This window comes from Dinoponera quadriceps, unplaced genomic scaffold (genome assembly GCF_001313825.1).
Source record: "Dinoponera quadriceps isolate SergipeBrazil2010 unplaced genomic scaffold, ASM131382v1 scaffold2183, whole genome shotgun sequence".
NCBI lineage: Eukaryota > Metazoa > Arthropoda > Insecta > Hymenoptera > Formicidae > Dinoponera > Dinoponera quadriceps.
In genome coordinates, this window is record NW_014556922.1 from 1,074,145 (window position 1) to 1,089,263 (window position 15,119).

Sequence of the window (15,119 nt, forward strand, 5' to 3'; positions counted from 1 at the left end):
AGAACTGGCACATCACGAGCGAAATATTCCTGATAATCGAAGAGCACAGATATACAGCCGCACTTCCGGTTTTTAAATATGAAACATTAGTAAGGTAAATAATGAAATGTGTAACATTAATAAGTAAAAAATTCTGACGAGTTTATCACAACGTATTTACAGATTGATATTCTCAGGCTTTAATTGTCTAAGACAAGGGAAGTTTCTAGGGTTAGGAATGATGTAATGAACATGATTAAAATATAACGAGATCTTGTCGTAATATATCGTTCAATATTCCAAAGATAATGACATTACCGTGTTCTTAAGAAAAATTGCATTCTTTTATTATATTGATACAAGGCAGGGGGCTGTTGATAAAAATTTATATTTCAGTTTACAATCGAGTCTTTAGTCAATGAATGGACTATGTACTCGGGTGTAATAAGCACAACTCATCTAAAATAATTCCTCTGTTTAAACTTAAAAGAGTTGCTGCGTCTTTGGATAACATTTCTGGTTTGCACGAGTTTAAAATCAATACAGGTAATTTGCATATGCTCTGCTGAAAATATCATCATGTTAGAAACAGTATATTAACAGTTTTTGTCTTATATACTGGACCGCGTTATATATACATCATTATAGATCTATATACTTCCAACACACACCTAAATCTGGTGATATAGAGATACAGTCTTAAACTCATCACTTCTGCTTCAATATGTACAAGAACTGCGTTATAACAAAATATCTAAGCACTAAACAAAATTAAATTCTTTGTACTGTTGAAGATCTTTAAAATCTGATACTCTTTTGTTAAAATGTACAGTTGCTATAAAAAAAATCCTTTGAGTAAAAGAAAACGTATTTTAACAAATAATATATACTCAAAAAAATGTTAATACATATATAGATACTATCTCAGTTTTACACTTAAATCTATCTAATCTTCTACATGACTCATTGAAGAATTATTTTTTTAACAAAATTCGCAATAAAATAGATCCTTCCAGATCCTATATAAAATACATTCTTCATCGTTATACCATAATGCTAAATGTAGAAGTAATTAATGTTTAATACCTAGACATTATCGCCAAATGACAATAATTTGGAAATGGGCACACATTCACATTCCACATCCCGTACAACACTAAGTATATTTCCGTACAATTCTTAGATTATTATAACATTTAATGTGATCTTTCTGTCAGACACATATTGCCAAATGTGGATATGTGAACATGGCCTATGGACTCCCGAAGAACATTTCGCGTTACATATGTATAAATATAATACTAAAATAACTATTAAATATCAAATATTTAAATTTTTGCTTGTGTATAGAGAAAGTATCCAAATCTAAAAATTACACAATATATATATATATATATATATGTGTGTGTATATATATATATATATGACCCCCACACCATAAAGACATGCCCCCTATGTATAATCTTATTCGCTAAATAAATGTTTATTTTCGAAGATATAAATTAAGATAAGAGGTACTACTTAATCATAATTTATGACATGTAAGCGAATACGATTGGAGAAATGCGATGATTAGCACAATTTCTCTTTGCTTTTGGTCAGTAGCATACTAAAAATCTAATGAATCATATGTATTTATGTAACTATATATATATATATATATATATCTATACATATATATTTTTCATTTCCAGAAACCATGCTATGGCACACTTTTTTATTAATCGACAACTGAAAATTAAAAGCCATTTTGTAGATCAATAACATATACTACACAGTATATTTATCTAACTTCTCGAATCACAACACAGTTAGCCAAGTTAGCAAACCTCCGGTCCCGTCCCTCTTTTATCTATATATCTCTATTTAATAATTATTTATCCATTTTATACATAATATATAGATTTCTTTGGTCTTAGTTTTTGTCTTGTATCCTAGATATACATAAAAATCATATGTTTCTAGAATGTCTTGTCAAAGTGGCCACAGATTGTTGCAATTACCGACTTAAAAAAAAAATAGGCTTCATACAAAGCTGTCACAACTGACGACGTTCACATACAATGGCAAATATGTTATTCAATTGAGGACCGAGAACTCAATGCACACCGCATGTTGGAAATTTAATACCGTGTTGTCGGAAATTATTTATGTTTCTCATATATTATAATCTTTCTAATATATCGATAATAGGATATCGATGAGATCACTTTGGTCAACAATTGAAACAATCTTATGACTATGTTTCCATAAATGTGTGGTCTGTCACGAAGATAATGGATAAATATATATATATATATATAAGGATGAGACCAACATATCAAAATATTTCTCTGAAATAAGAGAATTATATATTGGTCTATCCGCGAATTTCTAATCTTAAAACTAAACTTTATTCCTAATTACTCACTTAATTTCATTGCATTGCAATTTTGATACTCAGCATTGGCACATTGCCTCGAATTTCGAAGATCGATCCCATTACCTTTATGACAGACCATGTGTTAGCAACACATACTTTTTTTTTTTCAAATGTTGAATACAAGTGAGCATTCATTCCAAAACTACGGCATGCATTCCATACAGGTAATTTTGTTGGAAAAATACAGGATGACCGCTAATTGTACGTCACCACGAGCCTCCCTTCAAGAGCCACATCTCAAGAATTCTATCTGTTAAAGTATTGCCGTGCAATTAAGAATCATCCTATATATAACATACTCCACTTATGATATTTACATCGTGTTCAGGGAGCTTCTAAGCCATTCAACAGACCTTCTGCCTGATGTGTGTGTGTGTGTGTGTGTGTATGTGTGTGTGTATACACCAAAATATCGAATTTGTCCAAATCACGTATTCATCTTTCTTGTAATATTAAAGTACAAAAAACCATTCACAAGGAGGAAAACCATATAAGAAAATACTTCGGCGCGTCATAATTTCCCTTGCTTATACAACCACGATCTTATGATTGTTACCGTTCGGCAAGAGAACATAATAGACACGCTTCCCCTTATCTCATTGAAAATCTTGTATATTAGTATGATACTGACCGTTAGCGAATGACCCATTAGCCTGCTCATTACGTTCTATGACGCTCTGCATTTCGACAGTCGTCTCGTTATTAGATTGTCCGTTATTGTTATTTAAATTCCCAGTATTAGCGACATTACTCGTTACTACGTTCACATTACTCGCAGCGTCCGTTTGCTGCGGCTGTTGCTGTTGCTGATGCCCGTTTAAACTGTTCTGCGCGGAGCTGTTATTATTATTCTTCGATCTGTGTCTGATTTTATGCGTAGTGAGATACTGTTTCACGGAAAATGCTTTGTGACATATGTCACATTTGTACGGCAACGGGTCTGGGCAATTTAAACCGTCCGGGACAGACGCTGCATGGGTAGTTAGATGCATCACGTAATAATGTTTCACCACAAACGACTTTCCACAGGTCTCGCAAACGTAGGGACCGGACACACCGTGCGTTTTCCGATGTTTATGCAGATTATCCTTGCGCGAGAAACTTTTACCACACATTTCACATTCGTGCATTTTTTGTCCGGTATGAGACACCGAGTGTCTGACCAAGTGTTCCTTACGGCTGAACGCTTTTGTACACGTTGTGCACACGTATGGCCGCTCACCGGTGTGCAATTTCCGATGCTGAAAGAGATGTTCTTTCCGTTTGAACGGTTTACCACAGATGTCACAATTAAAAGGGTTTAGATTGGGCTGTAAGGGATCCTCCTTACTTCCGGTATCCGATGGCTCGTTTATAAGCGTCTCGACATTGCAATTATGATTGTTCAATTGATTTAACGAAGGGAAGCTTTTACCACAATCGCGACAGACGTTTCTCCCGGTCTGCGAGATTGCTTGATTACTTACGGAGATTATGGGCGCTGAGTCCGGTCCTGATCTGAGCCGCAGGAATTCTCTGATCTGCTCGATCGAGTTGCGGGACATCCCATCCTCCGGCGACGCCTTTGCTGAAAATTCTTTATAATCTTTCTCGTCGTCTCGAACCGTCGGGGTCATCGGACTCTCCTTGAAGCCCAAATTTAAATATACCTCCGGCGCTGCTTGCACCGCCGTATAAGTTTGTACATTTGGATTAGGAGATTCGTCCTTCTGCGCTTCGGATTGTATCTTTTGTATGATTTGCTGAGCCGGTTCTATGTCTGCCTCGGTCTTGAGGACGACATTATTGTTTTGATGCACAACAGACGACTCTTGCTTCAATTCCTGTTGCGTTCCGATCTGCACTTGCTGCTTCTCGAGTTGCTGAAGTTGTCTGTGCTGCTTCTCAAATTCGTGTTGTTGCCTCTGCAGCTGTTGGAGCTGCTGCGAGATCTGGCCCTGCTGTTGACCGATTTGATTTTGATTCTGCTGCTGAGGCAGTTGAGCCGGCTGGCTCAACTGTTGGGAAATCGGCCTCTGAGATTGCACTTGCTGACTTATCTGACTATGATTTTGTATTTGGTTCTGCGCTTGCTGCTGCTGCTGCTGAATCGCAGGAGGCTGGCTTTGCTGTTCGCCAATTTGATTTTGCGTTTCGTTTGATTGTTGCGGTGACACTTGAGACGTCTGCTGTTGGTAACTGTAATGGGTCTCTGCCGTAGATTCAACGACAGATGCTGTTATACCGCCTGATTGCATCTAAACCCAAGAAATATCTTATTACATTCGACGCAAGCGAACAGTCGCGATACGTGCGTATACAATACATAATGCATGATGCACTTTCAAATGTCGCCTCTCATTCACAAGCTCGTTACAAACCTGCAAACTTGCACATTTGTACTGCTGGACTCTGGCTTGAACTCCACCGACGATTTGTATATTAGAAGCATTTACACTGCCGACCACGACAGATTGTTGATGCTGTATCTGTTGTTCGTTACTTATTATTTGACCTCCTGTTGGTGTTGGCACTTTTTCCATTGACTTTAAGACCTCATCCTCAGGTGTGGATGGCCTTTCCTTCTCGGTATTCTTCACATATACTTTCCCTTCCTTCAGAAAGTCCTCGGAGAAGCGAAGCGATGTGAAATAGGATTCCAACATGCCCTCCGCATTAACCACAGTTTCCCGGAATTCGATGTAGCTCTCCAATTTTTTGACACACTCGTGGCATACAATTTTTGGTAACGAGTCGTCTTCCATAACCTTGAAGTTGACACAAATATTATCAAATTACAATTTACGTTATAACGATATATATCTTTATAACATTTACAATTATTAACTTAAGACTCGAAAATTCAAACTTCACCAAATTTTCTCTTTTGGTAACGTATTTAGCAATGTGTGAATGAACTTTTATCAGGAAACAATTGAAAAAAATACGTTTGCAACATATATAACAAGAGCAAAACAAAGCAGGTGTGCATCAATTATTCGCAATCAATCGTTCAAGTAGCTGGCTGTATTTATCTGATCTACAGGTGAAAAAAAAAAAAAACCAAGTCGCGTCTTTTTTATCGCACGAACCGACGAACTCCCCCGTCCGCGTCGCTTACGAACAAACGAGGATAATCTCGTTACGGTAAACAAGTGACGACTCCGTTCTTCTTCATTACGCACAGAAATTCCCGCAAGGTTTACCGTCACGCAACTTATCCTCGAATTAAAGGTTAATTATATAATTACGCCGATTGTTTCTCGTGGATTCGCGGCCGAAAGCCGCGATTCCACGCGAGGCGGACCCAGCTCGGTCCCGTACGGATCTCTCTGAAGCATGCACGTTCGGAGTCTTCCTCGCGTTGTTTGCGACATGTCGTATCAGTCAACCGGGATAGGTTATCGCGCGCCGACCGGCTGACACTCGCGTCCACGGAGGGATGCGCCCTCCCGGGAAGACGCTCACTCCTCACCTGTATCGGTAGATACGTCTGTATCTTCGTCTGCAACTGTCGCCTGCGGCCCTCGTCGCGGAATATGTTCATCTTGTTGCCCTCGCTGCTGGTACACAGTCTGCACAGCTCGTAATAGTTTACCTTGCGGTATCCTGACATCGTTTTCACCGCGGTGAATACGGCCGGGCTGTCCTCTCCGCGGGGGCCGCCGGAGGACGATAGCGAAGGGGCAAGACCGAGGGGGCACGTCGTCGTCGCGCGACGCACCGCAGGAGTGGTAAATACACGCGCAAAACCACCGCCGCCGCCGCCTTCGTCGCCGTCGGCCGTCGTCGCCGCTGCCGCCGCCACGATATACACCGTGATGTTGTCACTGTCGCGACAGCATTGTCCAGCGAGATCGCCCTATCGCCGCGCGCGAACCTCGAGAACGGCACTGATCACCGCCGCTGATATCGCATCTGCTGTCGGCCCGAAACACACGCTTCGCGTTTTTCGCCTCGCGTTCTCGCGGCGTACGCTGCGAACTGAGCGCCGAGAGATCACTCTCCTCGATCGACTCCGCGCGATATCGATATACGGCGCGATACCCGGACGGTGTGATATATCGATACTCTCCTCTCGCGCAAATGTGTATTACACGAGGAACGATGCATCGCTGTTTGAGGGGCTGTTGAGGGATCGGAGGGGTGTAATTATTTAATTAATCAACGGATTCAAGACGGGGGCATCCTTCGAAGGAGGTTAACAATCGACGTGTATCTATCGATAGGCCGGTATCGATTCGATCGTCATCGTCCAATCGCGATTTCGCGTTCCCGAAACGGCGAAACGCAGAAACGCGGAACGCCGGACCGGATAGATAGGAAATGTCATCGTTATCTCGAGTCGAGCTCCTCCGTCGGGATTGTCCACGCGACGGCTGTGCTGCTGTTCGCTGAAGCGGAGCATCTCGTAGAGTGCCGCGCTGCTCGCTCGCTCTCGTGGACGGTGCGTGCTCCGTTCGGGAGGAGGCCTCGTTCAGTCTCCTCTTTCTGTCTCGCCGGGGGTCTCTCGCGTGACGCGTGCACGCGATTACGCACGCACACGGACACACACGGACGGGTACAACGGCGCGCTGATGTAGTGTCACGGTGGTGGTGATGATGGTGATGACGATGATGACGATAACGGCGTGGGGAACGCGCTAGGTGCGAGAAGAGGAGCGGCCTCTCACATTGGGCGATAGCTGGGCTAGCCTGTGCACGGTAGAACCTAACCTAACCTCCTGGTCGTGCGAGGCAACATGAAGTCGGGCAATACGGACAAGCACAGGGGCACGATCCTCTTGAAGGCGGAGGAGAACGAGCAGGTCTTCCAACTGATAGGGAACCGATGCCAGGTGAGACGTTCCTCGGCCTCCTGTTCTCTCGCGATCGTCCTCGACGACGATGACGATGAGCAGCGTCTCGGCATTGACCTACACCAATGTATCAGCTAACGATTCCGTGAGCAATTCTCGAGGCATCCGCCCGAGTTTTGTTCCAGTTTTACGCTCCCGTGTGTGTGTGTGTGCGCTCCCGAGCGGTGTTCTCCGGCCGATTATCCAAACGGGATGATACGGTTCGTGATGACGAACGTTCGTAACGGTGAAAGAATCGTGAACGATGTGGGTGTTTTAAGAGGAGACGCGTGTTTTGAATTCAGATATCCCCATTTTCGGCCGAATTTGGCTCGGAGGTACGAACTTGGAAATTCAATTCGACGTGACGAGAAAAGCAAAATCAAGGAACGTGACGCGATTTGCACCGGAATAAACGATATGAATGTTCCAATCCTTTTTTTAGTTGTGGCAAATTACACAGCTTAGTCACTCGATTTGTAATCCGTACATAAGCGAGCCTCTAGAGGTGATATGATTCACTCTGCGATGTGGAGTTCAAATACCGTACATTTGCAGGATGCATGTTCTTTGCAAACACTTAAGCCTCGTGCAGCCTTTATAGCTGAACCCATAATTTATTATTGTTTACCACACTTTGTCCATCATCAAGTATATGTTGTTATAGAATTGTTAATATATTGAATTGGATAGAATAGTAATATATAGAATTGGATAGAATAATACAACTACGAGATCTCATTTGCATCGTACAAACAAATATTATTCCACGTATCGGAAAGAACAAAGGAAAAAACAATACTATTGTGAGATTATCAGAGATAATCAGTTATATAATTGTAATCGGAAGATTCGATCTTCATTTTGTTTCAATGATATGAGCTTGACATCAGACACCTTGACTTACCACAGATACTTGCTCGTTTCTTTGTTTAGTGTTTAGCAGCTGGTGTCATACAGTTATACCTGACCGAGCCTCCCATGCATAGGGATTGGATTAAAAAGAGCACAGGTATCATAACTCTGATAAGGGACAATCCGAGACGCAGTTTCTTCTTGCGATTGTACTGCCTGCAAAGGAAAGCGATGCTGTGGGAACATGAAGTTTACAATTCGATGGACTACAAAGCGCCGAAGTCGTATTTTCATACATTCGAGGCGGAGGATTGTATGGCCGCGTTTAATTTTGCGAGCGATACCGAGGCTATTACATTAAGGTATGTCGGTAAAAGTGAACGAGAACTGAACAAATTCTGAGCATATACATTTGGTAGAAAGAGAAAGAGAGAGAGAGAGAGAGAGAGAGAGGGAAAATTCCGTCCTGTTGCAGAAACATACTTCTTGGCAAATTGAATGCCAAACGTCAGAGAAGGCAGGAGAGGAGAGCGAAAGAGGCGCAGCCGAGTAGCACTCTGCCATGGAAAAATCAAAGCAGCCCGTCACCCTTCACCGTCACATCGGGCTCCTCGAGTAATCTGTTGAACGGCGCGCCCAACACGGTCGGCGTTAACCGAAGCGCCTCGAGCAGCTCGATGTACAAAACGAAGAAGAAAAAGAGTGAGCAGGACCTCAAGCGCAAACTGACCAAGGACGATATCGGTCTACCTTCGAATTTCAGGTGTGGATCTGAGGCTTTGTTTCTCGTGTCTGTTACTCACTTGAGTAACGCGCATTCGCGTGTACGAGCGTAACGCCGAGTCTAACTTCCCGCAGACACGTGGCGCATCTGGGATGGGATGCAAATAACAAAGGCCTGGAGCTCGATTCCGTGGACTCGGAACTGCAACAGTTCTTCAACAACGCCGGCGTGTCGGAATACGAGCTCCAAGACATCGGCACACGAAAGTTCATCTATGACTTCATCGAGAGGAACGGAGGGATGAGCGCGGTGCAGGAGGACATTCGGCCTTTGGCCAACGCGAAGAGCAATAATCAACAGCCTCCCGCGTTGCCGCAGAGACAGGAATATCCTCCGCCCGTTCCAGCACGTACGATACCTGTGAGTCCCGTTTCTCTCTCTCTCTCTCTCTCTCGATGTAGAGCGCATTAATCGTCAACTTGTTGGTAGCACATTCTCCTCTTTCTCCCCATGTCCTAATCCAAATGAAAAACGTTCTTCTTCTTCTTTCTTTCAGCATCAGACGCGCAGCGCCCCGCCTTTACCTCCGAATCGTCTCACCGCATCACCAAGTGTGCCTCCTAGCCTGCCCCCGAGCGCACCTCCGAGTGCCTCGTCCATCGCTCCACCGGTGCACAGAACTTTACCGTCGAGACCACCCCCACCCGCTATAACCTCGGCACCGGCTCTGCCGCCGCCTCCGCCTCCGCCACCGCCGGCTCCACCGTCGAGAAACAACTCGAACGTTCCCGCACCGCCGCCGCCGCCGCCCCTGCCGGAGCTGAGTACCGACAGTACAGTCAACACGAACGCCACTAACAACAACAACAACAACAACAACGAGAACTCGGTCGCCGACCTCAGGCCGATGCTCATGGAATCCATTAGAAGCGGCACGACTTTGAGGGTACGTATCGCAGTGTGGGAGCCTGAAGAATCATATCTCTTCATTTCATGTCTCTTTTCATATTTCCCTTCGCTCGTTCTATACCGCTTGAATTCTGAATTTTACCGTTCATCGGAAATGACGATTCCTTTACCTAGACGAGTATTTATTTGGTCCGTGTCTCGTGTTTTACAGAAAGTTAATAAAGCGGAAACGAAACCGGCACCGATCGAGGACTCAAGAAGCGACCTGCTACGACAGATACGCGAGGGCATCGAATTGAGGCCTGTCCCGAACGAAGTGAAATCAAACACAGCATCCACGCCTCGTCTAGGTGTTCTAGCTGACGCGTTATCCAGAGCCCTGGCCGAACGATCTCGTGCAATCCACAGTGAAAGTGAGGAATCGACTAGTGATACCAGTGACGACGACGAGTGGGACGACTAAATCCGGGTTAGTTGACACGTTCCGATTGCATGATTTAGTCCGACGGAAAGCTGTCACGCACCTCCATCGTATTTATTCTCCGCAATTAATAGAGGCACACGACGATGTTTCAGATGAAAATATAACTAAAAGGCTACAATAACATACTACTGTGATAAATGTATTATTGATGAGGACATTAACGGGGGCTAGCCATTATGAAACGTGTAATGTAAAATGACCATGAATTTTAATATCCGAAGAGGAATGAAAATTCACAGAGAATAATATTCGAAAGGAGCCACTTATATATATATATATATATATATATATATATATGAGCAATAGTTTAGCCATTGGACGGGATTTATATGATCTTGTTAACTTCTTTTTTCCTTACAGAAAAGAATAAAACTAGTAATAAAGATTAGTTAGCCCCGGTTTTGCCCTGTCCGCATTATCCATACCAATTTGAATTTAAACGAGGAACATTATAAATATGCAATAACAAATACGGAGGAGTATTACTTTAGCTATTTTATGTTTCATTCGCAAATTCAGTTATTGTCGTATACGTGCCGGTAGACATACGTGGGAGGTTGAACTTTCTCACAGGCAAGTTGCGAAATTTAGATTAGAGAGAAATAGTGTTCACACTCTACAATGCGGGCCATGGTACTAACCTAATAGATGGAGCCGAATTAATTTCACATAAACATATGGTAATATTTATTGACAATATTCTTCAATATTTAACAAGGTATGAGTATTTTTATGTTTCTTTTGAGTGCGTTTCTCTGCATTAAAAAATCCACAGGCGCGTGTGGACGAGCAATGAAAGTAAGTCAATATCAGTTGAACGCGTACCGATCTAATCACCCCGATTTATCGGATTTGATCGGTTTGAGTCGCTAAAAATGCTACTCATCGTATATATATATATAGCAATATAATATCAAGCTGTATGAATGCGAGACAATTATGCGCGTTTAAAACTGAGGGAAAATCAGGATTTACAATCTTGAATGTTCAATATTCAATTTATGAATGTGTGTGCCTCCGGTTCTTTTGGAGAAACTGTTGATTAGTTTCCGATGGAATATCGTTTGTGTGACAATTATTTCAATTGTCGAATAATCGCTCGATCGTGCGATTAACGATCTTAAGTTATTTTATATCGTTCTTTTAAATAGCTGTGCTCTATCGCTACATGTAGAGACCGAATACGGAAGTACGGGCAAAGAGAAGTTGTCGATGGAACAATGCGAGGCACAAGAATATACTTTTGCCGCTATGGAGAAATCCTAGTCACAAGAAAAAAATATATATTATTAATTATATTTTATTCTATACAATATCACATATTATCTAAAACAGTTTTCGATACTCTCTCTCTTCTGTATTTACGTTTTTTTTTTATGACTGGTATATATCTATGTATATTTAATTTACGCAAATTAGCCGATCTAATTTGTCACTATCACTATTCAAATAACAGAAGAATTTATACTACTCGTTATTTGTAACAATAATAAAATAGCAAGATATTTAAATTCACGTTTGTTGGTGAATAAGAAATTCTCAACGAGACTGTAAAGTTAAGGAGAAATTTGGAATTGCGCATATATACGAGGTGAGTAATAGTAATACACGAGGTGCATTTAAAGATTCTAAGAAATGTACATTTTGTGTGCACGTGATTTAATAATTTCTTACCGCTGCGTTATGCGCAACTTAATGATCAAGGACAGTTTATTATCGATACTTCTTAGCAAATCACAATGTAAAGTGTTCAATCAATATTTCGCTAAGAAAAACATCGGGTTTAAATTGATCGAAAAATACAGCTGTAAATTTGGCCTATTTTATCAACATAGTTACATTCTTCATAACTTCATTTCATGCGCGACGTTTCGTTCATCTCGAAATGATATTTATTATCTGCATTAAATTCGGAAAAAGAATATTCCCAGTAAAACTAACGCATATTATTTAAGTGGCATCCTGTATTTTCTAGGATAATTAGAGTAATCATAGGTTGTTCAAGGCGAACTAAAACAATTGATAATACACTATAACAATGTATAGCACGCGTTACAAACATGTAAAACGACAACTTCCAACTTTTCATTTGATATCGAATTTAAAGAGTGACTTCCGGGAATTACAATAAATTTGCAGTACATCCATAGTGCTAAAATCGAAAGCATAGCGTAAGATATCTAGATGATTTCGTGATGATTAACGAATGATAAGTTGGTTTCATCAACGACGATTAACATTAATCATAGTTGTTTAGTTATGCTTTTGTCTGTTTACATTATAATTATTGAGAAAGGGGAGAGTGAAAAGATAGAAAAATCATTAGCGGTAATGGAACGTTGATGAAACCTCTCCTAACGAGTTTAAACTCAAAACTTTAACAGAGCCATTGTCGTTTAAAACTTGTTATATAGAGTTATGCAAATAACATTAAACATATGTTAAAAAAAGAAATGTTTATATTATTATTTATTTAATAATTAACTTTTACACCTATATATACACATATATATATATAAATATATTGAAAGTTAGTTTAAGCCGCATGCTGAGATTATTTGCATGCACATAGACTCTAATAGATTCTATTAAAAAAAAAAAAGAAAACGAAAAAAAAACGAAAAAATATTTTTGCTAACAATGTAAGTGAAAATATGGTAGGCTTGTAATACATTGAAAAACGAAATGGCAGTATTGCTTGTACACACTACTGTTAGCGTTTATCGTTATCTAAGATTCTATCGCATTTTTTTTTTGTTTATTGCTACCTGACTAAATGTCCTGTAATTATCACTGAAACACTGAGACATATCAATTTTGCAGACGCCAGAGCACACCGACCTTCTTTTTTTTTTGTAGCTTCTATTTTTCTATCTGGAAATGAGATTAGTATAGATTAAAAATGACTTATAATCAATATATTTTCAGTCTTATCGTATATTATACAATTAACTTACCTGACGTTAACCCTTTCAGGTATTTGTACGCTGTAGGTTTCTCGCAGCTATATAATTATATTTTTAAGCGCCTATTGCTCACGGTCTTCCTCCAAGTGATTTGCAGAGGACCAAATTTTATCTCGTTCCTCCGTGATTGGAGCGGGTAGATACGAAACTCTGATAGAAAGGAACTCGCGTCAGTGGCTGAAAGGGTTAGCCGTGTTGGTTGCACAATCCTATGTAGCGATCAAATTGTTTGTTTTAAAACCTATCAACTATGTTTTCCCGCAGAGAAGAACTCGTTTTACGCACATTGTTGTGAATTCGCTTCCGAAACGATGTGAACGATGTGATAGAAATGTTTCGCAATTCGTGTGTCACTCGTGTTACATTATATTATGTTATATTATACAATAAACGAAATCTTAGCATCACGCACAATTTTTATTTATTGGAACGGAAGATCCAAGTGTGAACAATTTCGCGAAACCATTCGTACTTTATAATCACGCATTCTTTCGAAGACAACGAGAAATGGCGCAGTTGACTAAATCTTAAATAAAATAATTTGCTGGCATCACTATTACACATACATACATCTACATTTATATAAGAATAATATATAATTACATATTAACGTATCTATAATAAGTTATAATATCGCTGACTTTTATCATTTCAATCTATTTTAACAATTAGTCATTAGAAACTATATTCGTATCCTTCGTCGCATTCATATCGTTGTATTAAGAATTATTAATATTAAGAACAGAACAGATGTAAGCGTAATTAGAATATCGTTCGTGACGGGGGAGCATTTACGTCCTGACTGCCGTAGATACGGCCGAAACTTATAGCGGTTGCGTGGTTGGGGCAGATATACTAAACGCAGCTATGAACACATTGATGATCGTAATAAGAAAAACCGCCGCTACGACGTAATTGTTAATCATCTGAGCTTTGCGGCATTTCGACTTGCCCTTCAAGTCATATCGACCCTTGAAGATCAAACTGACGCCAACGGCGACCTAAAAAAAAAAGATACGTCACGGCGGTCACTCTTGTCTCTCGATTCTCTCTTGCAATTTACTATAATCGTAATGTAGTGCCCCGACACGGAACCTTTTTCTTCGACCTCTTTTCTCACGATTTTGTCAATATTAATTTTACGACTACTTATTGATTGTTCGAGTAAAAGAAAAGCGTCCGTCCAATTTTAGCCGAATCGATGACAAATGTAATTTTATGGATACATCTTTTCATTCGAAGGTATAGCGCAAAAGCATGCGTCTTTTCGCTTCTGACGTCATTGAACGAAGACAATCACAGCGAGCCTTAATTCAAGCGAACTTTCTTCCCCGTGCGAAATTGCATTACCTGTAACAAGAGACTGATGGCGATCAGGATCACGATGAAGTAAAACGTCGGGCTATTGCGCTGGTACTCGAACAGATACCTCAACTGGTTCGCGTTAGCCGTTATGAGCGCAACGTCCATCATACCCTGCGCCACGGTCTTTTTGGCGGCGAAGGTGTTCTCCTGCTTGGCCTTCTTGTCCGTCGTGTCGACGGACGCTATGTTCTTCACCACAACATCCTCGACCGCTTCCACGTCGGCGGACGTGGAATCCTCCGAGTTCTTCGTCACCGCACCAGCCGCTTCCGGTGCTTCCACGTCGACGGACTTTTCCGGGTTTTCCGCCGCAATGTTCCGGAGTCTCTCCATTTTGACGGAATCGGACGACGACCCGGCCATGCCTCTGTCGCGATATCTTCCGTCACTTTCGCAATTCCTCCAACATTGACAGCCTGGTCACAGCGTGGCACTGGATCGGTAAGACACGACTGAGCACGATTCTTCCGACGTAAACACCGCATCGAGAAATGTCTCCCACTTTTTGATAATGTGTACATATATATATATATATATTGCATATAGATATGCAGTAGATAACTATATGATAGATAAACCGCGATAAAGTAAATGATAA

General features: G+C 41.1%; 3 protein-coding genes across 5 annotated transcripts; 1 reads left to right on the forward strand and 2 right to left on the reverse strand.

The window, feature by feature from the left end:
- Positions 1 to 337: 337 nt before the first annotated feature.
- LOC106748473 (zinc finger protein 613-like) lies at positions 338 to 6,345 on the reverse strand. Of its 2 annotated transcripts, XM_014627011.1 has the most exons (4): positions 5,856 to 6,345; positions 4,762 to 5,148; positions 3,868 to 4,638; positions 338 to 3,642 (listed from the first exon to the last, which is right to left on the reverse strand). In XM_014627011.1, exons 1-4 carry the CDS (start codon positions 5,994 to 5,996, stop codon positions 2,998 to 3,000), a joined length of 1,944 nt encoding a protein of 647 aa, XP_014482497.1. In that variant the 5' UTR covers positions 5,997 to 6,345; the 3' UTR covers positions 338 to 2,997. The 2 variants fall into 2 exon arrangements, with proteins under 2 accessions (XP_014482497.1, XP_014482495.1); XM_014627009.1 differs by having other exon boundaries at positions 338 to 4,638.
- Positions 6,346 to 6,662: 317 nt separating this feature from the next.
- LOC106748447 (neural Wiskott-Aldrich syndrome protein-like) lies at positions 6,663 to 14,500 on the forward strand. 2 transcript variants are annotated; one of them, XM_014626959.1, is made up of 7 exons: positions 6,663 to 7,218; positions 8,155 to 8,435; positions 8,549 to 8,836; positions 8,932 to 9,217; positions 9,354 to 9,743; positions 9,918 to 10,175; positions 14,399 to 14,500. In XM_014626959.1, exons 1-6 carry the CDS (start codon positions 7,123 to 7,125, stop codon positions 10,167 to 10,169), a joined length of 1,593 nt encoding a protein of 530 aa, XP_014482445.1. In that variant the 5' UTR covers positions 6,663 to 7,122; the 3' UTR covers positions 10,170 to 10,175; positions 14,399 to 14,500. The 2 variants fall into 2 exon arrangements, with proteins under 2 accessions (XP_014482445.1, XP_014482444.1); XM_014626958.1 differs by lacking the exon at positions 14,399 to 14,500 and having other exon boundaries at positions 9,918 to 10,315.
- On the reverse strand, positions 10,479 to 14,906 carry LOC106748450 (ninjurin-1-like). Its single transcript, XM_014626966.1, has 2 exons — positions 14,507 to 14,906; positions 10,479 to 14,157 (listed from the first exon to the last, which is right to left on the reverse strand). The coding sequence occupies exons 1-2, from the start codon at positions 14,882 to 14,884 to the stop codon at positions 13,981 to 13,983; spliced, it is 555 nt and encodes a 184-aa protein (XP_014482452.1). The 5' UTR covers positions 14,885 to 14,906; the 3' UTR covers positions 10,479 to 13,980.
- Positions 14,907 to 15,119: the final 213 nt, after the last annotated feature.

Excerpts from the sequence above, each read along its gene's own strand:
- LOC106748473 (XM_014627009.1), bottom strand. The coding sequence starts at position 5,996 with ATGTCAGGATACCGCAAGGTAAACTATTACGAGCTGTGCAGACTGTGT. Across the intron at positions 5,149-5,855 it reads AGACGTATCTACCGATACAG|GTTATGGAAGACGACTCGTT; the intron begins GTGAGGAGTGAG and ends GTCAACTTCAAG. Across the intron at positions 4,639-4,761 it reads ACAAATGTGCAAGTTTGCAG|ATGCAATCAGGCGGTATAAC; the intron begins GTTTGTAACGAG and ends TCTTGGGTTTAG.
- LOC106748447 (XM_014626959.1), top strand. The coding sequence starts at position 7,123 with ATGAAGTCGGGCAATACGGACAAGCACAGGGGCACGATCCTCTTGAAG. Across the intron at positions 7,219-8,154 it reads TGATAGGGAACCGATGCCAG|TGTTTAGCAGCTGGTGTCAT; the intron begins GTGAGACGTTCC and ends TTCTTTGTTTAG. Across the intron at positions 8,436-8,548 it reads ACCGAGGCTATTACATTAAG|AAACATACTTCTTGGCAAAT; the intron begins GTATGTCGGTAA and ends GTCCTGTTGCAG.
- LOC106748450 (XM_014626966.1), bottom strand. The coding sequence starts at position 14,884 with ATGGCCGGGTCGTCGTCCGATTCCGTCAAAATGGAGAGACTCCGGAAC. Across the intron at positions 14,158-14,506 it reads CCATCAGTCTCTTGTTACAG|GTCGCCGTTGGCGTCAGTTT; the intron begins GTAATGCAATTT and ends TTTTTTTTTTAG.